Source organism: Peromyscus californicus, unplaced genomic scaffold, assembly GCF_007827085.1.
Source record: "Peromyscus californicus insignis strain IS unplaced genomic scaffold, ASM782708v3 Scaffold_4__1_contigs__length_199733344, whole genome shotgun sequence".
Taxonomy (NCBI): Eukaryota; Metazoa; Chordata; class Mammalia; order Rodentia; family Cricetidae; genus Peromyscus; species Peromyscus californicus.
In genome coordinates this window covers 100,741,715-100,767,785 of record NW_026294562.1, presented here as the reverse complement: position 1 = coordinate 100,767,785, position 26,071 = coordinate 100,741,715, and the positions used below count along the sequence as shown (strand labels likewise).

The following is a 26,071-nucleotide window of genomic DNA, read 5'->3' as shown; positions in this document are numbered from 1 at the left end:
GCACTGGGAACATCCAGTGTCCTCTGGAAGAGCAGACAGTGCTCTTAACCATCTATTATCCAGCCCCTAATAGATTCTTGAGCAGGATCTCCCTATGCAGTTGCATTTGGCCCAGAACTCTCTATGTAGATCAGGCTGGCCCAAAACTCATAGAGATTCACCTGCCTCTGCCTCCACTGTACCTGACTCCCCCCCACCAGCCATTTTTGTTCCTTCTATTTTTGAAAGCTTTGGTTAATTTTGAGAATTTTGGGAAATCTGACACTGACACTTGGCCAGGGTTCTTGCTGCTTCGGGGGAGGAACAGATTCTCAGGTGTCCTTCCTCTGCCCTTCTAAGAGTGCTGTCTCAGATGACTGCTATTTTAAGAAGTATAAAGCTTTAAGTGATATTGGTTGCCCAGAGTGTGGTCTATTCTTAACATGAAGAAATTAAAGTGTTTTTTGTTTCCTGTGTGTGTTTTCCCCTGACTACAGCTTTTACGTCCTTACTCAACCTAAAAGTGAACTTTCACTTCTCAAAAAGTCTGTTATTTTTAAGTTTTGTTTTTTTCCCTTGCTTGCTCTTGTGCTGCTGACTCACGTCAAATTCTCAGATCATGCTTTAACATAATCCAGTAGGAAAGTTCCCCACTTCTGGAAACCTTACTTTTGTTGTTGTTGTTGTTGTTGTTTGTTTGTTTGTAGTACTAGGGATTGAACTCGGGGACTTATGTTTGTTAAACAAGCCCTCTACCACTCAACTGGAAACAGCCAGTTGTTTTGAGACACAGCACATTTTTTTTTTGTTTGTTTGTTTGTTTTTCGAGACAGGATTTCTCTGTGTAGCTTTGAGCCTTTCCTGGAACTCACTTGGTAGCCCGGACTGGCCTCGAACTTGCAGAGATCCACCTGGCTCTGCTGCCCGAGTGCTGGGATTAAAGGCGTGTGCCACCACCGCCCGGCGAGACACAGCACATCTTTAATCCCAACACTCAGGAGGCAGAGGCAGGTGGATCTCTGAGTTTTAAACCAACCTGGTCTACAGAGTGAGTTCCAGATAGCCAGAACTACGTGGGAAGACCCTATCTCAAAAAAAAATTATTTTGTATATGAGGGTATGTGTATATGTATATAGGTGCATGTGTGCCCCAGTGTATGTGTTTGGGTGTGCGTGTGCCACAGCACACATGTGAAGGTCAAGAGATAGCTTATAGGAATTCATTGTCTCCTTTTTCCACATTGGTTTCTCCAGGTCAAACTCAGATCATCAAGGATGGGCGATGGTTTTTAAAATATACTTATATTAATAATACAGTCAAAATTAGAAAAACTCTTTTTCATGTCTTCCAAGATGATGCCTTTACTCCAAATAATAACACAGTTGAGGCATCTTTCAAATCAAAAATCATCTTGTACTTCCCAGACTCCTATTAGATTACACCAAAAATTTGTTCCCGCATGGCATAAGACTGAGAATTAATGGGTATAATTGACGTGCTCTGTAGTTTTAAGTTACTTGGTCTATATCTAAGACTTGCCCTGTCAAGTATGGCCAGAATGTGGAGTATATCCTAACAAAACAAGAAACCTTGTCTCAAAAAGCCAAAAACAAAAATCCAGGGGTGCTCATCCCTATCAGATGGCTTTTTATATAAAGTGAAAGATGCGATTGTGATCCTGGGTCTTCCGGGGCATATAAAAGCAGCCCTATGTTCACATGTAAGGGCTTCTATGATGACTATTAATTTTATTGCCAAGCTAAATAAAAAAAAAATTGAGATTAAAAAACTCATTTTTTTGTGCATGTAAGGTTGTTTTGCTTGCGTGTATGTCTGCGCACTGTGTGCATGCAGTGGTTGCAGAAGCCAGAAGGGGCACTGGACTCTCTGGAACTGGAGTTACAGTTGTTAGCCACATGTGAGTGCTGAGAACAGAAGCAAGGTGCGGTGGTACTGAACAACTGCAACCCCAGCACTCAAAGAAAACCACAAGATGGAAGTTCGGTTTAGAATCTCACCAGCTTAGAAGCTGGTTAAATTGGGTGGGAAGACCAAGCTGTTTGTCTTCTCCTCCCCCGCCCCTTTTCTTTCCTTTTTGATTTTTAGTTTTTCTTTTTGTTTTTGGGGTTTTTTTTGGTTTTTTTCGAGGCAGGGTTTCTCTGTGTAGCTTTGCGCCTTTTCCTGGAACTCACTTGGTAACCCAGGCTGGCCTCGAACTCACAGAGATCCGCCTGGCTCTGCCTCCCGAGTGCTGGGATTAAAGGCGTGCGCCACCACCGCCCGGCTGATTTTTAGTTTTTCAAGATGAGGTTTCTCTGAGTAGCCCTGGCTGTCCTGGAACTCACTCTGTAAACCAGGCTGGCCTAGAACTCAGAGATCCACCTCCTTCTGCCTCCCAAGAGCTAGGATTAAAGGTGTACGTCACTACTGCCCGGCCTTTTCTTTCTTTCTTTCTTCTTTCTTTTTTTTTTTTTTTTTAGTTTTGTTTTGTTTTTCAGCTCAGGGATATTTATCCTGTTTGTTTTGTTTTGAGACAAAGTTTCTCTACGTAGTCGTGGCTGTCATGGAACTCACTATGTTGACTAGGCGGGCCTCAAACTTGCAGAGATCATTCTGCCTCTGCCTCCCAAGTACTGGGATTTGCTACCATGCCTCCCCACCCCACCCCACCACCACCACCCCCTTTTTTTTTTTTTTTTTTTTTGGTTTTTCAAGAAAGGATCTCTCTGTGTAGCTCTAGCTGTCCTGGAACTCACTCTGTATGTAGGTCAGGCTGGCCTTGAACTCAGAGAGCCCCCTGCCTCTGCCTCCCAAGTGCATTAAAGCCTGTGTGCCATCACACTCAACATTTTTTTTTTGTCTACTCCTACAGGTTCTAATAATGTTGTTAATCAAAATAGCCACCAAAGCCTGGCAGTGGTGGCACACGCCTTTAATCCCAGCACTCTTGAGGCAGAGGCAGGTGAATCCCTGTGAGTTTGAGGCTAGCCCAGTCTACAGAGCAAGTTCTAGGACAGCCAGAGCTACACAGAGAAACCTTGTCTTGAAAAACAAAATAAAGCAAAAAAAGTAGTCATAAACTGGTGGGTAGGTGGTCCTGGATTGTATTAAAAAAAAAAAAAACAAGCTGGCAGAAATTAAGAGCACTGGCTGCTCTTCCAGAGATCCTGAGTTAGTTCAATTCCCAGCAACCACATGGTGGCTCACAACTCTCTGTAATGAGATCTGGCGCCCTCTTCTGGCCTGCAGACATACATGCAGACAGAACACTGTATACATAATAAATAAATCTTTTTTTTTAAAAAAAGAACAAGCTGGCAAAGGTCTCTAGATTGAACTTGGTATGTGGCTGAGAATGATGTTGAGCTTTTTTTTGGTTTTTCGAGACAGGGTTTCTCTGTGTAGCTTTGTGCCTTTCCTGGAACTCACTTGGTAGCCCAGGCTGGCCTCGAACTCACAGAGATCCGCCTGGCTCTGCCTCCCGAGTGCTGGGATTAAAGGCGTGCGCCACCACCGCCTGGCTGATGTTGAGCTTTTTTAAAAAAATATTTTATTATTTTGTGTGTATGAGTGTTTGGCCTGGGTATGTCTGGGTACCATGTGTGTGCAGTACCTTTGGAGGACTAGAAGAGGGCACTGAATTACCTAGGATTGGAGTTACTGAGCATTGCAAGCCACTGTGTGTGTTGGGAGTCAAACCTGGCTTAGCAGCAGCAGCAGCAGCAGCAGCCAGTGCTCTTAACCACTGAGCCATCACTCCAAACCCTGACCTTGAATGTCTGATACTCTTTTGTCCACCTCTTGAGTGCTGGAATTGCACGCTTGTGCCAAAGCCTGGTTTATGAGGAACAAGCCAGTAAGCACTACTCCTTCACATTCTCTATTTCAGGTCCTGCCTCCAGGTTCTGAAGAACCAGCCTACCTCCATCTTAGGCTTAAAAGCCATCTTATAGAAAAGACAAACTAGATTCATGCCTGTTTATGATTAAACCAATGTTTCTCAAGGATTGAGCTATGCCCTGCTTGTAATCTTAACTACAAATGGTTCTGTACTGCCTGTTCCCAGGAAATGGCAACCATGTCTTTGTTTCAAAAAGTTGCTTTTATAACCATTTTTGCAATCCTACCTTTGTTTCAAAAGGTTATATGACCACCTATTACTACTTTGTTGTGCCTAACTTGCAACCATATCTGTTTCAGGAGGACATTAGGACTAACTTGTTATCATGTCCTGCTCCTGTAACCCCACCTATTTGCCCACCAAATCCCCCATTTGGAACCCTTCCAACCCTGAGCTATAAAAGCCTTGTCTTCCCACATCCAGTGCTGACCTCTGGAACCCCACAGTCCATGGACACAGATGAAGAAGCTGGCTTTAATTAATGTGGACATGATGATTTGGGTCGGTGGTCTTTCTCCTACCGTCTTTGAGATTAACCGTTTCTGCTTTGAGTTTATGCCCTGACTTCTCCTCATGAGACTGTGATAAAGATAAGAAAGCAAACTAGGACAGTGGGTTTAGTTTAGTTAATTTTAAAATTTTTGTTTTTCAAGAAAGGATTTCTTTGTGAAGCCCTAGCTACCTTGGAACTCACTCTATAGAGCAGACTAGCCTTGTACTCAGAGATCCACCTGCCTCTGCCTCCTGAGTGCTGGATTAAAGGTGCTGATCCAAAAGGGCAGTAGGTTTATGCTGTCACATCTTAGTAAACATCCTTCTCTTTCATTCTGGTTTTTGTTTGTTTTGGGTTTTTTTTTTTTTTTTGTATGTGTGTGTGGGTTGTTTGTTTTTTGAAACAGTTTTTCTGTATAGTCCTAGCTGTCCTGGAACTCACTCTGTAGACCAGGCTGGCCTTGAACTCAGAGATCCACCTGCCTCTGCCTCTGGGATGGAAGGCAGGCTCTGGGATGGAAGGAACGCACTATCACTGCCTGGCCTCTTTTTACTGATATTGGAAATTAATAGGCTGCCCCAACCATCTGATACCATCAATAGGTGGTTTCTCTTCTCCCTTCTGTCTATCTAAATATCCCTCCCACAATTTACTGACAGGAAACAGACTCATGCAGCTGACATCACTGCCTTAAACTAACACTTGGATGAGTCAAACTCTTTGAGGCCTGGGACTTGGGTTTCCAGAAAACTTCAGTCTCTCAGCAGAAGACATAGAGAGAGATGCTTACCCGAGAAATAATTTTAAAGGAATGAGTCAAGTTAATGAGGGAGATGTGACTGTGGTTATGATCCTGTTATTTTGGGTAATGTACTTCATATATATATATATTTGATTAGTCATACAATAGTCTTTTTCTCCCCAGCTCTGGTCTATAACCCTCAATTTAGCAGGCTATACTTGTGCCAGCTGGAATAAACATTCTATTTCATAAAGTCCTTGGTCAGTGGGCAACTCCCGCAGTGTCTCAACTGGATTTGTCTACTGCCTGCTTTGAGAACAGAGTTCTTTCTGGACTGATTGCCACCCTGCCCCACTTGTCTCAATTGCCACCCCCACCCCTGGGCCTCCTTCTCATTTTTTGAGACAGAATCTCACTATACAGCCCTGACTGCCCTGGAACTTAATACACAGACCAGGCTGGCCTCACATTCAAGAGATTAGGCTACCTCTGTCTCCCCATTAGTCTTCATACAAGACTAGGGTGGTGACCAGTAGATCACTGTGCTTTTCATGTTGATATAGTCATTTGTGTAGGTTCACAGAGGGATCCCACTGAAAAGTTCTGTTAGTAACTTGGAGCTAGAGAGATGGCTTGATGTTTAAAAGTACCCCTGCTCTGCCAGAGGACTAGGGTTTGGTTCCTAGGACCACATCCACTTGGCAGATCACAACGGGCTTTGATTCCAGTTCCAGGGCACCTGACTGTTCTTCTGGCCTCCTGCACTCACATGGTACACATAAATTCATGCACGGAGCTGGGCGGTGGTGGCGCATGCCTTTAATCCCAGCACTCGGGAGACAGAGGCAGGAGGATATCTGTGAGTTCAAGGCCAGCCTGGTCTACAGAGTGAGTTCCAGGACAGCTGAGACTGTTACACAGAGAAACCCTGTCTCAAAAAAAAAAAAATTCGGGCTGGAGAGATGGCTCAGAGGTTAAGAGCACTGACTGCCCTTCCAGAGGTCCTGAGTTCAATTCCCAGCAACCACATGGTAGCTCACAACCACCTGAAACAAGATCTGGTGCCCTCTTCTGGTCTGCAGGCACACATGCTGTATACATAATAAATAAATAAATCTTAAAAAAAAAATTCATGCATGGTCATTCATAAACACAGAAATAAAAAACAGATTAATTGGGCCATGTGTGGTGGTGCAAGCTTTAATCCCAGCACCTAGGAGTCAGGCAGACCGATCTCTGTAAATTTAAGACTAGCCTGGCCTACATAGAGGCCAACTAGGGCTATTTAGTAAGACCTTTTCTCAAGTAAATAAAAATTAATTTAAAAAATAATAAAAAGAATTATGTTGAAAGCTTGGGCCTCTGTTAGAAGTTATACTGGGAAGGATTAGACCATGATGGATGACCTGATAATGGACTCTTCTACTGATAGATCTATGATATGATGACAAGTTAGACAGGTGTCTCACACCTGTGATCTCAGTACTTGGGAGGCTGAGGAAGATTGTCGTAAGTTCAAGGCCAACCTGGGTTACATGTGAATTTTAGGGCAGCTACATAAATTTAAGGACAGCTACATATTTGAGAATCTGTCTCAAAATAAACTACGAAACAAATAACCCAATGTCTTTCTTGGGAGGCAGTAGAAAGGAGGATGTGAGACTTAGTCGGGAGTAGATCGCTAGGAGCATGTCCTGAAGGCTCACATCTATTGCTTGCTCTATACTTCCTGTCCACCATGATTCATAGTGATCAGCTTCCTCTCCACACGTTCCCACTGCCCTGGCCTTCTGCCTCGACATAGACCCAGAAACAATGGAACTGTCTGAGATTTGGAGGCAGAATACACTGCCTTCTCTTTAGTTGTTTCCTTGGGTATTTTGTCACGGAGACAAAAAGGCTAACACACCCTTCCACAAATATGTACTCGTTACAAGGTCTTTGTGGTGGCCATACATTGTTTGACAGATCTGGTGGCTCTGTTCTCTCTGGAACTTTGTAGGATTATACTTTCTAGAATTCCTGGATTTTAGGCTTGGTTATGACTTCATTTGTCAGTGAAACAACTGATGGGTGGTGGAAGTGTAACGGGCTTGTACAGAATCCAAGTTCTCTTGTCTTATCTCATGGAGTGTGTGATAAGATAGAATCACCCCCTCCCCACCACAGAACACCTTGTCTGTCACCCTGGGATCCCAATTAGTAGCAGAAACTCCCTAACAATCCACAATAAACATGGTAGCTTATTCAAGAAATAAATGTTAGTTTATTAAACTTCTAGATTATTAGAAATGTTACTGTAGAGGATGGAGAAGATGCCTGAGTCATTAAGAGCACTTGCTGCGCTTCCAGAGGACCAAAGTCAGCGCCCACAACAGGTGACTCACAACTGCCTATAACTCCAGCCCAGGAGGTCTGATGCCCTCTCTGGTCTCCAAGGATACCCGCATGCACATGTACCTACACACACACACACACACACACACACACACACACACACACACACACACACACACACATGCACGCACACATGCACGCACGCTTTAAGAAAGAAATGTTGCTGTAAGACTGGTGAGATGCCTCACGCAGTAAGCTGCTGGCTAGGCAAACACAGGGACCTTAGTTCAGGTCCCCAGCACCCATGTGAAAATCTGGATGAAGTAACACACATCTGCAACCTGCAGCCTCTCCTGGGAAGTGGAGACAGGTGGAGCCTGGGAGTTCACTAAGCTTTCCAGTCTAGCCTAATGGATGAACTCCAGATTCATGGAGACACCCAACAAAAAACCAGTTGGAGAGGTGTCCTGGTCACTGTTCTATTGCTGTGAAGAGACACCGTGACCAAGGCAGCTCATATAAAGGAAGGCTTGCTTACAGTTTCAGATGTTTAGTCCATTGTCATCACGGGAGCAGGCAGACATGGTACTGGAGAAGTAGCTGAGCGCTACATCCTGATCCACAGACCAAGAGAAAGAGAACTGGGCTTAGCATGGGCTTCTGAAACCTCAAAACCCACCCGCAGGGGCTCATAATTCCTCCAGCAAGGTCACACCTTCTAACCCCATCAAAGAGTTCCAGTCCCTGGTGTTTAGGATTGACTATATGAGCCTAAGAGGGCCATTCTCATTCAAACCACCACAGAAAGGCTGGAGAGGTGGCTCAGCAGTTAAAAGCACTGGCTGCCCTTCCAGAGGACCTGTCTGTGTTCATTTCTCAGCACCCAAATAGCAGCTCCCAAAGGTTCTTGTAACTCTTCTCACTCACATATGAGCACCCTGGCGAGGATAGGGACACATACACACCATATACATTCATAGTACACACTAATAATAAATGAGAAACAAAACTTTAAAATTTAGAAGTCCAGTGTGGGACTTTTTTTTTTTTTTTTTTTCCTTTTTTGATTCTTTGAGACAGGGTTTCTCTGTGTATCTGACTGTCCTGGAACTCACTCTGCAGACCAAGCTAGTCTCAAACTCAGAGATCCACCTGCCTCTGCCTCCCAAGTGCTGGGACTAAAGGCATGCTCCACCACTACCCAGCTCCAGTGTGGTACTTGTAATCCCAACATTTAGGAGATAAGAGACCGGAAGATCTAGAGCTCAAGATGAATTCAAGGCTAACCTGGGCTACATGAGACCCTGTCTCAAAACAAAATCTAAGATAGTGTGAAGAGTATGGCTCTCATCAGTCTCCATACCTTCTTCCCACCCATTAATAGAGAACATGCTGGGATCATTTCTCAGCCTTTTGACTAAAAGTGTAGAACATGCTGGACACTCCCGTGCCCACCTCTTCCATTAGAGAGCTGAGGACATCACAGAGTGGTTAGCCCTGCTGGGGTCGAATTTAAAATGGTAAAATCCTCAGCCAAAGTATTAATGCACACCTTTACTCCCAGGACTTTGGAGGCAGGTGGACCTCTGTGTGTTTTAGGCCAACCTAGTCTACAAAGCAAGTTCCAGGACAGATAGGGCTACACAGAGAAACCCTGTCTTGAAAAGCCAAAGGTAGATAGGTAGATAGATAGATAGATAGATAGATAGATAGATAGATAGATAGATAAGGTAAAATCCTGGGCTTGGCTATAAGTTAGAGTTCATATGAAAAATGAAATCAAGAGCTATGACTGTGGCACAGCTTAAGGAAAATTAAGTCTGTCTGATTAGCCCACAGTAAGTGTCAGGACAGGGAACTAACCAACTTTAAACAACTTCAATCAGTGGGAAGTAGGAAGCGAAATAATTATATTCCCATTCACACCCAAATAATTCATAAGACAGATGTTGAATGTCTGGTTTATTTAAACAGGCTGTCAGAGGCCCCACCACAAAGGAGGCTGGGAGCTGGGAGGCTAAGCCCGGCAGGGAGCTCCCTAGGCATCAGAAGGTAAAAGGAACTCAGCTGAACACCCAGAACAGCATTAAGGACAGGCTGCACACTAGTGGCCAGGCCCCGTGGAGCCCAGCTCTACTCATGGCCTCAGCATAGAACCTTGCCACCTCCTCGTTGGGGTTGCCTTGTGCTGGGTCGAACCACATCTGGATGCAGCGGCCGCTCCCTCGGCTGTAGTTGCTGAGTTTGTAGGAGTGAGTCCAGATTTCCTCACACAGAGCGGCAGGTGTGGGGAAGTAGAAGGTGAAGGGGTGACAGGAGGCTCCCACAGGGCACTGGTTATACCCTACATAAACGATGTTAGACCTTCAGCCGGTGTGCCTAGGACTATCTCTGGCTGTGCCAGCCTCAAAACCCCAGATCTTCATACAACAGCCGCACAGCCTCCAGCCCTGGGACAGGCCGTGGCCCCTCCCACCGCACCCACTCCTACCTGAGGTCCAGTTCCACCCCTTGTGCCAGTCGCTCTTGCAGGTGAGGGAGGTGCGGCAGTCCTCCCACCACTCCTGGCAGTCCTCTTTGCACAGGGGAACGTCAAGGATTCGCTCTTTGCGCCAGCTCTGGTCCACCTGCGAGATGACGAAGGTTTTTGAGCTCAGGAACCTCAGAAATGCAGCCTGAGTAGAACCGGAGCTGGAGGCAGAGCCTGTAGGAGATACGTGGGGAGCACAGCTGCCCCGTTGGCTTTGGGGGGACACTCATACCTGCTGGATCCAAGGTCCCAGGTTAGGAGAGCATTCATAGAGGCAGGTGTCTTGGATAAAGTGCCGTTTGCATTCCGCTTTCATCTTCCCACAGTGGTCCCAGTTGAATCGGTACAGGTAGGAAATGTCCTTATGGGCTTCCTGGCTTGTGTTGGTGGAACAGCAGGAATTCTTCTTCCAGGGACTACACTGTGATGGGAGACACAGGGCCAAGTCCATGGCCAGCACAGACAGAACAGTCCACATGCAGCCTTGCACTTCGCAAGTCCTTGATTGCCTAGCCAATCATTCAGGGAAATACTTGCTGCTGAGCCCTGGTTGGCTGTGGGAGCCCAAGAGGTACAATCCTTACAAAAGTCATTAACTCCTGAGACCTGGAGAGCATTTTCTGCTCTTGCAGAAGACCAGGGTTTAGTTTCCAGCACCCACATGGCAGTTCACAACTGTTTGTAATTCCTATTTCAAGGCTCTTCTGGCCTTCTTGGGCACCAGACACAAAGGTGATGTACATACATACATGCAGGCAAACAAAACACATAAAATAAAATCAAATTTTTAAATACTTTATTATTTGTATTTTATGTGCATTGATGTTTTGCCTGAATGTATGTGCTGGGCATTGAACCCAGATCTTCTGGAAGAACAGTCAGTGCCTTTTCTTTTTTTTAAGATTTATTTATTTATTATGTATACAGTGTTCTGCCTGCATTAATGCCTGCAGGCCACTGGATCTCATTATGGATGGTTGTGAGCCACCATGTGGTTGCTGGGAATTGAACTCAGGACCTCTGGAAGAGCAGCTAGTGAGTGCTCTTAACTGCTGAGCCATCTCTCTAGCTCCAAAACAAAATAATTTTTTAAAAATTCGCTAATTCAGCCGGGCGGTGGTGGCGCACGCCTTTAATCCCAGCACTCGGGAGGCAGAGCCAGGCGGATCTCTGTGAGTTCGAGGCCAGCCTGGTCTCCAAAGCGAGTTCCAGGAAAGGCGCAAAGCTACACAGAGAAACCCTGTCTCGAAAAACCAAAAAAAAAAAAAAAAAAAAAAAAAAAAAATTCGCTAATTCACACCAGGTGTGGGGGGGCATGCCCTTAATCCCAGCACTCAGGAGGCAGAGATAGGTGGGTCTCTGAGTTCAAGGTCTGCCTGTTCTACAGTGTGAGTTCCAGGATAGTCAGGGCTATACAGAGAAACCTTGTCTCAAAAAAAAAAAAAAAAAAAATCGCCGGGTAGTGTCACATGCCTTTAATCCCAGCACTCTTGAGGCAGATCTCCATGAGTTCGAGGCCAGCTTGGTCTATAGAGCGAGTGCCAGAGCAGGTAGGGCTATTGCATACAGAAACCCTGTCTCAAAAAACTAAAAATAAATAAATACATAAAATAAAAAATAATTAATTCACACATATTGTTTCTTTCAGTATGTTTTCTTATGCACATGTGCCTGTGTGTGCATGAATGTGCATATACATATGTGCGGAGGCCAGAAGACAAACCTCAGGCAGTCTGTCTACCTCCTCGGAGGCAGGGTCTCTCACCAGCCTGGAGATCACAAATCAAGCTATATTAACTGCTGGTAAGCACAGGGACTCACTTGTCTATCTCCTCAGTGCTGGAGTTATAAGGACACATTACTTCTGCCCCTTGCTTGGCATTTTTACAGGAGTCCTAGGGATTAAACTCAGGTCCTCACGTTTGGGAGGCAAGTACTCTCTCCCCAGTCTTGTTTTTCTGAGACAAAGGCCCACAGAGTCCAAGAACGACCTTGAACTCCTGAATCTTTCACCCCCCTCTCGAGTGGTGATATTACAGAGATGTGCCACTACATCCAACTTTTTATTATTTTTTTTAAAGTCAGGTTCTCACTACGTAACCCTGGCTGTCGTGGCCAATCTAGCACTCAGAGAGATAGGTCCAACACGCCCATGGCTGACAACGCGCCCAGGTTTTAATTCATTTTAGTTCTTTATGAGCCCTATCCAAGCTAAGCCAGGCACTCTTCTAGGAAATAAGGGATAAAATGATTTTAAAAAACAAAAACAAGCCGGGCGGTGGTGGCGCACGCCTTTAATCCCAGCACTCGGGAGGCAGAGCCAGGCGGATCTCTGTGAGTTCGAGGCCAGCCTGGGCTACCAAGTGAGTCCCAGGAAAGGTGCAAAGCTACACAGAGAAACCCTGTCTCGAAAAACCAAAAAAAAAAAAAAAAAAAAGAAAAGAAAAATTTAAAAAAAAAAACAAAAACAAAAACACATGCCAATTGCTTTGGAAAAATAAATGAATACAAGCAAGAGAAAGGCGTGCAGACTCGCAGCGCCACCAGATGGTCAGATTAAACTTCACTGAGAAAACGGCAAAAACCTAGAGAATAGTCCAGTTACATAAACGCTCAACACGTACTTAGTAGTGAAGGAAGAAGACACTTGGCCTTGAAATTAGTATATAGCAAAGTGTTTGTTTTTGTTTTTGTTTTTTGTTTGTTTTTTGTTTTGTTTTGTTGTTGTTTGGTTTTTGAGACAGGGTTTCTCTGTGTAGCTTTGGAGCCTATCCTGGAACTCACTCTGTAGCTCAAGTTGGCCTCCAACTCACAGAGAGTTGCCTGCCTCTGCCTCCCGAGTGCTGGGACTAAAAGCGTGCACCACCACCGCCTGGCCATTTTTTGTTTTATTCTTTGAGACAGGGTTTCCCTGTATAATAGTCCTAGCTGTCCTGGAACTCACTTTGTATAACAGGCTAGTCTCAAACTCACAGAGATCCACCTGCCTCTGCCTCCTGAGTGCTGGGATTGAAGACCTGTGCCACCACCGCCCAATGCAAAGTTTTAAAATACACATTCAAAACAATTTGTTGTTGTTGTTTTGTTCAGTGGTGGTGTCTACAGAGCAAGTTCCAGGACAACCAAGGCTAAACAGAGAAACCTTGTCTTGTCTCAAAAACAAAAACCCAACAAAACAAACAAGAATGAGAGAGAGAGAGAGAGAGAGAGAGAGAGAGGAAGGAAAGGGAAAAACGAAGTGAGAGAACACACGGGAGGGGTTGTCTCATCGAAGTGAGAGGGCCAACATGATCAAAATATACTGTATGCATGTATGACATTCTCAAAGAATAAACTTTAAAATGTAATTTAAAAAAATCAAATAAGGCCTGGAGAGATGGCTCAGTGGTTAAGAGCATTGTTGCTCTTGCAGAGGACCAGGGTTCAGTTCCCAGGACCCACATGAAAGCCTACAACCATCTACAACTCCAGTTACAGAGAATCCAATGCTCTCCTCTGGCCTCTGCAGCAACTGCATTTGGTGCACAGACATGTGCATGCAAAATACTCATAAAAATAAATACAAAAACAGACATGTGCATGCAAAAATACTCAAAAAAATAAATACAAAAACAGACATGTGCATGCAAAATACCCATAAAAATAAGTACAAAAAAAAAAAAAGCAAATAGAATTGTGATGGCTCTCAGCTAACAGAGTCAGGATGTTCGTTTATAGACTGAAGGAAGCAGTACAAATTGCTTTCCTTTGCTTTTTAAAATTTCTTTCTGGGCCAGGCAGTGGTGGCACATGCCTCTAATCCCAGCACTTGGGAGGCAGCCAGAGGCAGGCAGATCTCTGTGAGTTCAAAGCCAGCCTGGTCTACAAAGGACAGCCAGGGCTGTTACACAGAGATACCCTGTCTCAAAAAAAAAAAAAAAAAAAAAAAAAAAACAAATAAAATAAAATAAGATTTCTTCCTGGTGTGGTGGTTCCCACCTTTAATCCCAGCACTCAGGAGGCAGGCGGAACTCTGAATTTTAGGCCAGCCATAGTTACATGATAAAACCCTGCTCCCCTCTCCAAAAATTTTGTTTTTTCTTTCCCTCTCTGTCTCTTGTCTCTTTCTTCTTCCCTTTCTTTCTTGACAGAGTTTCGTGTATTCCAGGCTGACACTGAACTCACTATGTGGCTGAAGGTAGCCTTGAACTTCTGATCCTCCTGCCTCCACCTCCCAGGGCTCAGATTACAGCTATATGCCAATATAACCAGTTTTATGTGCTGCTGGGGATCCAATTTAGAATGCTCTGCAGGTACTCTATAAACTGAGCTACATTCCAGCCCTATGTATTTATTTGCTTGTTTATTTATTAGCTTTCTTTATTTTACATGTATGATTGTTTTGCACACGACCTTTGCATGCCCAGTGCCTGCAGAGTCAGAAGAGGGCATTGGAACTGAAGTTATGGGTGGTTGTTAGCCACCATGTGGATGCTGGGTATTTTGCAAGAGCTAACTCTCCGGTCCTTATTTTTTGCTTTTTTGAGACACAGTTCTGACTGTAAAGTCCCAGGGTCAGACTTTCCTCCTGTCTCAGACTCCCCAGTAGCTGACCTTCTGTTATTTTACTTTACAGTTGCTGCATCATACTGATTTTATTAAATGTTTAGGTAGGTTTGGGATAATAAATGGGCCATGGCAAACATCTGTTACAGCACAGAGACCTCAGGCCCTACATGGGTGAGGGCCAGTCCAGATGTTTGCTAGATGCCTGACTCCAAATGCTTGTCAGCCAGTCTCATAGGTATGAGAGAGTTTCTTTTCTCAAAGGCTGGCAGAAAAGAGCGACCTTGGGCAGCACACAGCCTCTTCCCTGAGACCCCCAATGGAGTCTTTCTCAACTTAAACCTAAAACCACCACAATGGTCTGCCTGTTCCATTTCCCAAACTCCTCCCTAAGCCTACTTCCTTATTTGTACAATGTCAAAACCCAGCTACCAAGAAGACGAGCTACTAGCATTACACTGACAATTGGCAGCCATTATGTATTGTCAAAGTCACCCATATTAGAGAGAACTGACGGTCTCCTCAAGCAGGTCTGCCCACCTCCACCATAGACTGGGGCCAGCTCCTTCTCTCTCCTGACCCACTAGTCCTCAGTCAGCTCCATGTCACCCCAGGGGTGGGTAACTCCTCATCCTACCTGGTTGTGTAAATTGTCCTCGGGGCCTGGTTTTTCTTTGTGGTGCTTGGCATCCATGCAAACATTGAGCAGTTCAGTTCTGGCCCGAGTAGCTCTTGATTGGGCACAGTGGGCCACCCATATCAGCAGGAGCAGCAACGGGAGGGTCATCAGGTGAGCCATGCCAGACCCTGAAGGAAGAGCTATGGTCAGAGGAACCGCCAGGAGTGTACTCAGCTCCAGTGGGTGGTGCCTGCACTCCTGGGTCCTGTGTCACCTCCTCCTGTCAGTCTTCCCAGACTCTGAGGCTCAGACGCCCTGGAGACAGTCACTGGTCACAGCATTTTTGACTTCAGAGGTCCTGAGACTCAAACAAGGCAATTCAAAAACAATTAGAGTTTGCCCACATCCATATTCAAAATCCTTGGAGGCAAATGTTTCAGAGATAAAATGTTTAAAGATTTTATAAAAGGTGATACAGGTTGCAGGGAGGTGGTGGTGTTGCACACCTTTAATCCCAGTACTTGGGAGGCAGAGGCAAGTGGATCTCCGTACAACAGCCTGGTCTACAGAGTTAAGTTCCGGGATAGCCAGGACTACACAGAGAAGCCCTGTCTCAAAACACAAAAACAAAAAAGAAAGAAATCCTGAAGAATAACCTCCTACGGAGGTTGGAACTCAAAGCATGTGCAGCCACACCCAGGTTTTTTTTTTCCTTTTTCACCTGGGCAGTTCAACAGGCCCCTCCCAGAGAATCTGGCCTGGGGGAGTCTGGACCGAGAGCTGGACAGCCAGTCCTGGGATCTCGGGAGACTTAAGAGCCTACTTCCACAGAGCAGGGGTTGCCTTGGCCCTCTTACTATCTTTTGACTTTAAACACTGAATTTCATGAAGGGACTGTCCAAACCTGTCCCCTCCCCCCTCAGAATGCTAAATTTACTAAAATGTTCCAAATTTATTTCCCACAAATCCTCTCTACCTCCCTCCAAATCTGTGTTTCATTCAAGAGTTGATAAAATAAACGTACTTCCTGTCAGGTCCAAAAGGAACTCCGTTGGAATGGCTGTCTGTGGTGCCTATTAGCACACCTAAACTCAGCTAGCCTCCAGGCTCCCTCAGTAGCACTTCCTGCAGGCCTCAGCTCTACCTACCCAGCCCCCAGCCCTAACCTTCTCTAGCTCTTGGGCATCCCTCCCCCTCCGCATTCCCTGATAACCCTGGTATTTCAGCTATGTTTTCTCTTTTCCTTCCTCTCATGGGCCCCTCCCTCTTGCCCCTGTCTCGATCCCCCCACTCTCACCCCACTCCACCCCTCCTCCCCGGTCTCTCCTCTCTTGGCCCAGTCCAATCTGCTGGCCATATTCATTCTACTACTTTCTCTGGACTCTTCCAGATGCCTCTGGCTGTACTCTGCCTCATGCCCACAGTAAAAACCTTCCCTTCAATCATACCTTGGCGTGGTCATGTCCCCAGTTTATGGATTTCCAAGCTCACAGGTGTATCTTGTCTCCATATGACCACATTTCCCTTAGAACCTGGTGTCCGGCCGGGTGTGGTGGGGCACGCCAGTAGTCCCAGCAGAGGCCGGCACATCTCGGCCCGGTTTAGAGAACTAGATCCAGGACAGCTAGGGCTACCCAGAGAAACCCTCCTTGTCTTGGGAAAAACAAAGAAGACCTTGGTGTCCTGGGACTGGGGATATAGCTTGGTTGGTAGTGGATTCTCAGAATGTAGGGGCAGGAGAATTAAAAATTCAAGGTCATTTTCAATTCCATATCAAATTTGAGACCAGCCTGGGATGGTGAGATCCCAACATTTAAAAAAAAAAAAACAACCTCCCCAAAACCTGGGTGTCCTGACTCTCATCAGACTGCTTAGGCTAGAGTAAACCTGCAATTGAATGCCCACCCAGCTTCCTTCTGGGCTCCACAAAACGTGATTCTGCGTGAGTCCATTGCCCCACCCCCGCCCCAGCCTTTGTTTTTGAAGTACTGGGTATTGAACCTAAGTACTCTACTGTTAAACTGTATCACAAACCTTCCTTTCTCTTTGGTTTTTTGTTTTGTTTTTCGTGACAGGGTTTCTCTGTATAACAGCCCTGGCTGTCCTGGAACTCACTCTAGACCAGGCTAGCCTCAAACTTACAGGGATCCACCTGCCTCTGCCTTCCAAGTGCTGGGTCTCAAAGCGTGCGCCACCTCCTCCTGACTCACTATGTATTTTGAGACAGGGTCTTACTAAATCACTCAGGCTGATCTTGGACTCATTATATGGGCCAGCCCTTGAACTTTTAATTTCCTTGCCTCAACCTCCAGAGCAGATGGGATTACAGGCTCACACCACCAGACCCAAGCAGTCTTCTATTTATCCCAGCGCCTATCCGTTTATTCTCTCTCTTAAATCGTTCACTCCAGGGCCCGGCCATGCTTCTGTTAATCCACTTACTCTGATCTGCGACGGTGAGTCCAGGCCAGGGCAATCAGTCCTGCTGGAGCACCAGGTGTGTCTTCAACTCCTGTGGGGCAAAACAAGACCTGCCTGCTCGGAGCAGCGCAGGTTAAAGCTCAGAGAGCGGGCCCAGCCCAGGCCTCTCTCCACTCCCTGCTTGACCATGCGGAAAACAGACCCAAATGACCAGACCAGTAAATGTAGACAAAGACAAAAAGTCACCAGATAATAGTCAATTTCATATATGTGTGACCGGCTGGACCTGGCTGAGGGGCATGCTTCATTAAGTCCAACAGTAGGGACCTCCCACCCAAGTCTGACCCTTCCCCAGACCCTTCCCCCCCCACTGCAAAATGTTCCAAATTGCTAAAATGTCCCAAGTTCCTGCTGAGTCCCCCTAGCCCTGCCTCCTTGGATCTTCTCCAGTCAATGGTCTCTTAAAACTTCTGTCTTTTTTTTTTTTTTTTTTTGGTTTTTTCGAGACAGGGTTTCTCTGTGTAGCTTTGCGCCTCGCCTGGAACTCACTTGGTAGCCCAGGCTGGCCTCGAACTCACAGAGATCCGCCTGGCTCTGCCTCCCGAGTGCTGGGATTAAAGGCGTGCGCCACCACCGCCCGTCTTTTTAACTCCCTTCATTTAGCCAGTATTCTCTGTCTCCCCGGGAGTTGCATTCTGCCAGCTCATCACCATTTTCCTAGTCACACTTTCAGATCTTAGTCCACCTGTGACAGGGCCCCTGCGGTTACCACCCCATGCATACACTTAGGGGCCCCCACACTAGGAGAGCCAAGAGCTCAGCACTTGGCTGAAGAGCTGAAGCCTCAAGTTCTGGTTAAAAGACAGACACTACTTACTACCTCACAGTTTAACCATGCTCTGATCTGGGCCTCAGTTTCCACCTCCAGATTCTCTGGGCTTCAGGCATATAGAAGGCCTTTCCAACTCAGCAAATTCTTGAACATATGCTGGGGGTACCGTAGGGTGTGTGGTCCCGGATGAGAAGTGTCAGGCGACATACCTGGGAACGGAAGCAGCCCTCAGACTGGCTCAGGCTTCGGCTCTGCTCTAGACTCTCTTTGCTTTTATTCCAGCAAATGACTGAGGTTTAGTGGCCTAGGAGACGGGGCTGTGGAGCAGGCAGTGGGAACAGAGCCCAGGAATGGAGGCTAAGATTGGGCGAAGGCCACTCAGCTGTTAATTATTGCATGTGAGCAGCACCAGTCAGGCCTCTGTAGGGATGGGAGTTAACAGCACTGGATGGCTCTCAGGGTTTATGGCAAGGGCTTGTCTATAGCATGTCTGAGGCCCTGGGTTCAGTCCCCAGCATTGCCAACAAACAAAAGCCTATGAAAAGCCAAACACTCAGCTGTAGCTGGAGAGTTTCTCTCTGGGTCCCACCAACAACCCCCCCCCTGCAGTCCCGGAGCCCACTTATAAAATAATCACTCAGATGCTTATATTACTTATAAACTGTTCTGTATTTGGCTCTGTGTTTCTTATTTAATAAGACCGTTTAGAATTTCATCTACACTCAGCCCTAAAAACAAAAACAAAACTTTTGTGGCTTGAGCTGCTAAGATCCAGGATCCTTTCAGATAGTCACATCCACTTCCACTACCGGTGTCCTGTTACACAGATGAGCAGAATGAGACCCAGAGAACTACAGCAGAGCCAATGGCAAGACCATCACAAGAGCACGGGCTTCCAATTTCCAGGCCTGCTGTGAAGAATAAGAAGGTCCCAAGTCCCCAACTTCTATGAGCTACCAGTTCCCCCAACCTTGACAGCCCAATCATTACCCACTTCCAGTTACAAAATCACTTATGGTCTAAATCTTCTGATGGAGCCTCGGTGGTTTGAAAGCCCAGACTCCCTTCTCTTCACTCACTCACCTCCCACTCCTGTTATAGGTCTCTATGGTCTTTTAAGGATCTGAGCTAATTTTAACACCTCCCACATATCACTGCAGCCAAAACAGAATCCCCCACTCAGGAGTCCAGGGTGATGCTGCTGTTGGAAAAGGGAGTAGATCTGAGCAGGAGAAAATGTAGAGCTGTTGATCAGGTATCTGTGTGTATGTGGACCCAGGGAAGGTTCCAAGTTGCACATAAATGTGGGAGCTGCCAGCCCATGTGTCACAACAGAAATTTAGGTAAGGTAATACCTTGGTGAATGCAGGGAGAAAGAAAAAAGGAAGGGGAAAGAGGACGAGGAGGAAGGAGAGGAGGCAATTTGCCCTCTGGAGAAAAATCAGCCAAAGAAGAAGGCCCTACAAAGAGACCAGCTCCCAGGAGGTCCCTGATTCTGACTGGTGGCATTCTCTGTGGCCTCAGAAGTTTACCTGAATCCCGTGACACCCCAGGAGTGTTTGTTCCCTGAAGATCATAACGGTTGAGGACCCCTCTAGTCTGAGACCTCCTTTCTTGTTTGTAGGTCCAGATGAGCCTACTGATTAGGGAAGGGTGGGCCAGGGATCTGTCAATGCCTGAAGCTGGAGGTCCTGGGTGGTAGAACCTGCCTCTGACTTGGGGGCTGATTATTAACTGGCCTTTATGGCTCCTCTATTGCAAAGAGTGAAGTTTGTCCCCTGAGCAATGCTCCTGAGCTCCACAGCTTCTGAATAAGTAACCTTTCCAGTGAGGATCTGAGTTGAAGACTGAGCTCAGGGCCTAGGTGAACCCCTACCCTTTGATAAGCCTCAAAGTCCTGCCTGAATTGGGAAAAAAAAAAAGTAGCTGGGTGGTGGTAGTGCAGGCCTTTAATCCCATTACTTGGGAGGCAGAGGCAGGCAGATCTCTCAGTTCAAGGCCAGTCTGGTCTACAGAGTGAGTTCCAGGACAGCCAGAGCTACACAGAGAAACCCTGTCTCAAACAAACAAAGGAACAAACAAATAAACGAATAAACAGAAAAACAAAAGAAATAAAAAGGACATGATGACTCCTGGGGATGGTGGAGGAGAAGGGTTATTGTAGAGATGGGGGAGAGCATAGCCAGAGTATCTGGAGGGGTCCAGAGTGGACACGACACTGAACTGGGCCATGTGAGGAGAAGGGGGAGGAGAGAGCCAGATGAGGTGACCGAAAGGGCAAAAGATCAGTGTTGGCAAAATTACTGGATTATATAGTGAAGAGCAGCTGAGGGAAGGGCAGCCCAGCCCCTGGGCAGGAGAAGGTAGGGGGCCAGGTATGCCAGCCAGGAGGACCCTGTAACAGGTAGGGACTGAGGGATGCTGGGAGAACCTGGTGGCCAGCTTCAACTTTGATATGCTAATAGGCATCTCCATTAGCCATTTGTCTTGGTCTGAGACCTGATCCTGCCCTGAACGTTGAGGTGTTGTACCCATCTGGAGCCTGAGTGCTAGGATTAGGGAAGGACAGAATCGGGAGTCACCTTGGACCCAGTCTGTTGTTGGTTGTTTTACTCTTTGGTCTTTGGGGGACCCGCCACCCAGCTCCCAAATAAATACACACAGAGACTTATTATTACTTATAAATGCCCAGCCTTAGCTTGGCTTGTTTCTTGCCAGCTTTTCTTAAATTATCCTGTCTACCTTTTACCTCTGTTCTCTGTTTCTGTATATCCTTTCTTTTCTTGTCATCCATGTCTGGCTAGGTGGCTGACCCCTGAAGTCCTCCTCCTCTCCTTTTCTCACTTTCTTTTTAAAATTTATTTATTTAGCCGGGCGGTGGTGGCGCACGCCTTTAATCCCAGCACTCGGGAGGCAGAGCCAGGCGGATCTCTGTGAGTTCGAGGCCAGCCTGGACTACCAAGTGAGTTCCAGGAAAGGCGCAAAGCTACACAGAGAAACCCTGTCTCGAAAAACCAAAAAAAAAAAAAAAAAAAAAAAAAAAAAAAAAAAAAAATTTATTTATTTATTATGTATACAGCATGTCTGCCTGCAGTCCAGAAGAGGGCACCAGATCTCATTACAGATGGCTGTGAGCCACCATGTGGCTGCTGGGAATTGAACTCAGGACCTCTAAAAGAGCAGCCAGTGCTCTTAACCTCTGAGCCATCTCTCCAGCCCATTCTCACTCTTTCTTACTTTCCTCCCAGATTTCTCCGATTTATCTCTGTCTGTCAGCCCTGCCTATCCTTTCCTGCCAAGTTATTGGCTGTTCAGCTCTTTATTAGACCAATCAGGTATTGTAGAAAAGCAAAGTATCACAGCTTCACAGAGTTAAACAAATGCAGCATAAAATAATGCAACACATCTTTGCATCATTAAACAAATGTTCCACAGCGTAAACAAGTGTAACACATCTTAAAATAACATTCTATAACACAGTCCAGGGTGTATCTCCCTGAGCTAGCAGCTTTTTATTTTTTATTTTTTTAATGCCGAATGCCGTTTATTGAAGGAGGGAGGAAGTCTTAAATACAGGCTTACAGCACAATGGGAGAACCCCAGAGGGCAGAAGTTCGATACCTATGTTTTTTTACAATATTGCATCTGAGCTAGCAGCTTATTAGCAGCAAGACTGACCATCAGCATCCCTTCTGGCCCAGGCTGCAAGTGCCTTGTGACCAGGTAGTGTAACAGGAAGGTTATTGACACCCCCACCCCACCACTACCCCAGCAGAGGGACTAAGGGCCATGGAGTAAGAGAAGGCCTCCAGATTGCAGGGGGAAAGGAACCTGAGCTTTTCTGAGTGCCGGCCCACACACATGCCTTTCACACCGCCCATCCTCAGAGCTGTGGACACACTGGATTTTGTCTGCAAGTCTGATGTCCTTCATTTGCAAGAGACAACTCTGCAGGCATCCTGGAACAGCATCCTAGGATTACAGACTCCTTGCTGTTCCTTCAGGCCCTCTCCTGCCTGCATTTCTCAGAACCTCCAGCTCAGCTGGCTGGGAATTCTGCTTGTACTTCTTTACAAGCCCCACCTTGCTGTTCAAAGCCTTGTTGACTTTTGGGTATATCTGCCCTACAAGACCTTTGCAAGGGACTCCCTCCCGTCATTTCCGGCCAAGCTCCGTCAAGCTACCACAACACTATCATTTGTGTTCTATGATGAACGCCTAGATTCCTTAACTTCCCAGCTCCTCCCATTCAAAACCCAGGCCCTGGGCATCTGTGAGAAAATGGCACTGTCTCCTGCCCTGCTTCAGATATGCACATTTCTGCTAGGGGGAAAGCATGGGTACAGAATGACATATCTCCTCAGAGACTAGAGTGGGTGGCTTTCTTAGACTGATGTTTTAGTGGGCAGCTGTAGGTTGAGGTCTGTCTGAGTTACTTTCCTGCTGCTGTGATAAAACACCATGACGAAGGCAACTTATAGACGGGAGAGTTTAATTTGGGGCTGATAGTTCCAGAGAGATAAAAATTCATTACCATCACGGTGGGGAAGTGTGGCAACAGGCAGGCATGGGCACTAAAGCTACAAGCTGAGGCCTGAGAGCTCACATCTCAAACTGCAAACAGGAAGCGGAGAGAGAACTTTATGTTTTATGTGCATTTGTGTTTTTGTCATGGGTGTCAGGGTTCCCTGAAACTGGAGTTACAGACAGGTGTGAAATGCCACGTGGGTGCTGGGAATTGAACTCTGGAAGAGCAGTCAGTACTCTTAACCCCTGAGCCATCTCCAGCCTAGAGAAAGAACTCTAAATGGTGAAAGTAATTGAAAACTCTTAAGGCCCTCCTCCAGTGGCATATTTCCCCTAACAAAGCTCCCCCTCAACCTCCTCCTAAACCTCCCCAAACAGCCACCCACTGGGGATCAAGTTCAAAATGCCCAGACTATGGGAGACTTCTCATGCAAACCACCACAAGGCCTAAGTGGCCACAAGGGTCCAGCGTGCAGAGATGAATGAAGAACATCTAGGCACACAGAGAGAAGATGGCTGGAAAGATTTCCCAGAGTCGGGTGTATGAGTGGAACTTATTTATGGGGGTAGAAAAGAGAATGATTTGACATGAGGCCTAAACGGAGGTAGGGTATTTCCACACCACTGAAAAAGTTTGTGTTTTACAAGGTACCACAAGAATGCATTAAAAGTCAGTAAGAGCTGGGCAGTGGTGGCACATGCCATTAACCCTAGCACTTGGGAGATAGAGGCAGGAGGATCTCTGTGAGTTTGGGCCGGCCTGGTCTACAGAGCGAATTCCAGAAGAGGCTCCAAAGCTACACAGAGAAACCTTGTCTTTTTTTTTTTTGTTGTTTTTTGTTTTTTGTTTTTTGTTTTTTTTCAAGACAGGGTTTCTCTGTGTAGCTTTGCGCCTTTCCTGGGACTCACTTGGTAGCCCAGGCTGGCCTCAGAGAAACCTTGTCTTAAGAGAGAGAGAGAGAGAGAGAGAGAGAGAGAGAGAGAGAGAGAGAGAGTCAACAAGAAAAGCTGGGTATAAAGTGAAAAAAGAAAAGAAAAGAAATAAAAAGGAAGGACATGACTGCTCCTAGGTATGGTGAAGGAGAAAGTTTATTGTAGGTAAAAGGGAAAGCATAGCCAGAGGCAGGAACATCTGGGAGAGTCCAGAGAAGACATGACCCTGAGCAAGTGATGGGGGTGGGGCGCGGAGTAGGAGAGAGCAGACCAAAAGGCCAGGAGGGTAAAGAGTAGATTTAAAAAAAAAAAAAAAAGACCAAGCCGGGCAGTGGTGGCACACACCTTTAATCCCAGCACTCGGGAGGCAAAGGCAGGCGGATCTTTGTGAGTTTGAGGCCAGCCTGGGCTACAGAGTGAGTTCCAGGAAAGGCGCAAAGCTACACAGAGAAACCCTGTCTCTAAAAACTTAAAAAAAAAAAAAAAAAAAAAAAAAAAAGATCAACAAATCAAAATGACTGGATTATATAGGGAAGAGCCTCTGGGGGAAAGGCAGCCCAGCCCCAGGGCTGGAGAGTTCAAGGGTACTTGGGTGACTGCCCATGTAGCCAGATGTCTGTCATTTCTATAAGTTTGGAAGTGGCTTGCACTGTACTTCTTGTTTACTCAGGTAATATTATATCCTTCTGGGTTCTTTGATGGAGTTGAAGACTAGGTAGTTGTAGTTGCAGTTTTCTTTGGTTATGATAGAAGGCAAATTAGGTACAGAGCTTTGGACTCATCAAGATAGAATATATAACGGAGTATTTTCTCCAAATATGCCAAATACAAATGGGTTGGACATTGTAAATGTAATTTTTACCTGATAATTCTTATTGTGTTGTGGAATAATCCTTTTGTAAACTGTGAAAATGTGTTGCTAGCATTGTTAATAAAGAGCTAACTGACCAACAGCTAGGCAGGAAGAAGCTAAGTGGGAGAGCCCAAAAACTGAGAAAATGCTGGGAAGGAGAGTAGAGTCACCAGGAGACATAGGGGAAGAAGGAGATGAACTTGCTGTGCTGAAAAAAGGTACTGCCATGTGGCAGAGTGTAGATAAGATATATGGGTTTATTTTTGGTTGTGAGCCTAGCCTTTAACGGCTGAGCCATCTCTCCAGCCGGGCGGTGGTGGCGCACGCCTTTAATCCCAGCACTCGGGAGGCAGAGCCAGGCAGATCTCTGTGAGTTCGAGGCCAGCCTGGGCTACCAAGTGAGTTCCAGGAAAAGGCACAAAGCTACACAGAGAAACCCTGTCTCGAAAAACCAAAAAAAAAGATATATGGGCTTATATAAGTTGTAAGAGCTAGATAGCAACAAGCCTAAGCTATCAATTGAGAATTTATAATTACTAAGTCTCTGTGTGGTTATTTAGGAGTGAGCTGGCAGGACAGAAAAGCCTGCCTACATTATTGTTTATAGTTTTATTATGTTAGAGTTAAAACCAATTTTTTTTAAATTTAGACAAAAAGGGGGAAATGTTGTAGAATATTCTTTTACATTGTGTGAAGATATGTCATTGTGACTGGTTTAATAAAAATCTAAACAGCCAATAGCTAGCCAAGATTTTTGGGCAGAGAAGACTCTGGGAAGAAGAAGGCAGAGATGCCAGGACACAGAGCAAGCAGCCTGGGCATTACGAAGTAAAGGTAACTGAGCCGTGTCGAAGAATGTAGATTAAAAGCTATGGGTTAATTTAAGTTATAAGAACTAGCTAGAAACAAGCCTAAGCTATTGGCCAACCTTTCATAATTAATGATAAGTCTCCATGTCGTGACTGGGGAGCCAGCTGGTGGGATAGAGACTCACAACAGTGTGGGTATAAATGTGTGAGGGAAGCGTGTAAGTGTATGTGAGTGAGCACATGCAGCATGCCACAGCTAATGGAGGTCAAAGGACAATTTATGGGAATAAATTCCCATAAGTTCCCTCCTTCCACCACATGGGTCCTGGAGATCCAACTCAGGTCATCAGACTTAATAGTAGGAAGTTGTCTTTACCTGCTGAGTCATCTTGCTGGTTCCTGATGAACATTTAAAAATATTTATTAATTATTGTAGGTATATGCATGTGTGTGCCTGAGTATGTATGTGTACGACATTCATTCAATGTCCGTGGAAGCCAGCAGAAGACATCAGATTCCCTGAACTGGAGTTACAGGCCATAGTGAGCC

General features: G+C 45.9%; 1 protein-coding gene across 1 annotated transcript; it reads right to left on the bottom strand.

The window, feature by feature from the left end:
* Window positions 1-9,398: 9,398 nt before the first annotated feature.
* Window positions 9,399-18,716, bottom strand: LOC128093904 (folate receptor alpha). The gene is made up of 6 exons (XM_052711801.1): window positions 18,610-18,716; window positions 17,590-17,682; window positions 15,166-15,335; window positions 10,216-10,404; window positions 9,945-10,080; window positions 9,399-9,797 (listed from the first exon to the last, which is right to left on the bottom strand). The coding sequence occupies exons 3-6, from the start codon at window positions 15,325-15,327 to the stop codon at window positions 9,517-9,519; spliced, it is 768 nt and encodes a 255-aa protein (XP_052567761.1). The 5' UTR covers window positions 15,328-15,335; window positions 17,590-17,682; window positions 18,610-18,716; the 3' UTR covers window positions 9,399-9,516.
* Window positions 18,717-26,071: the final 7,355 nt, after the last annotated feature.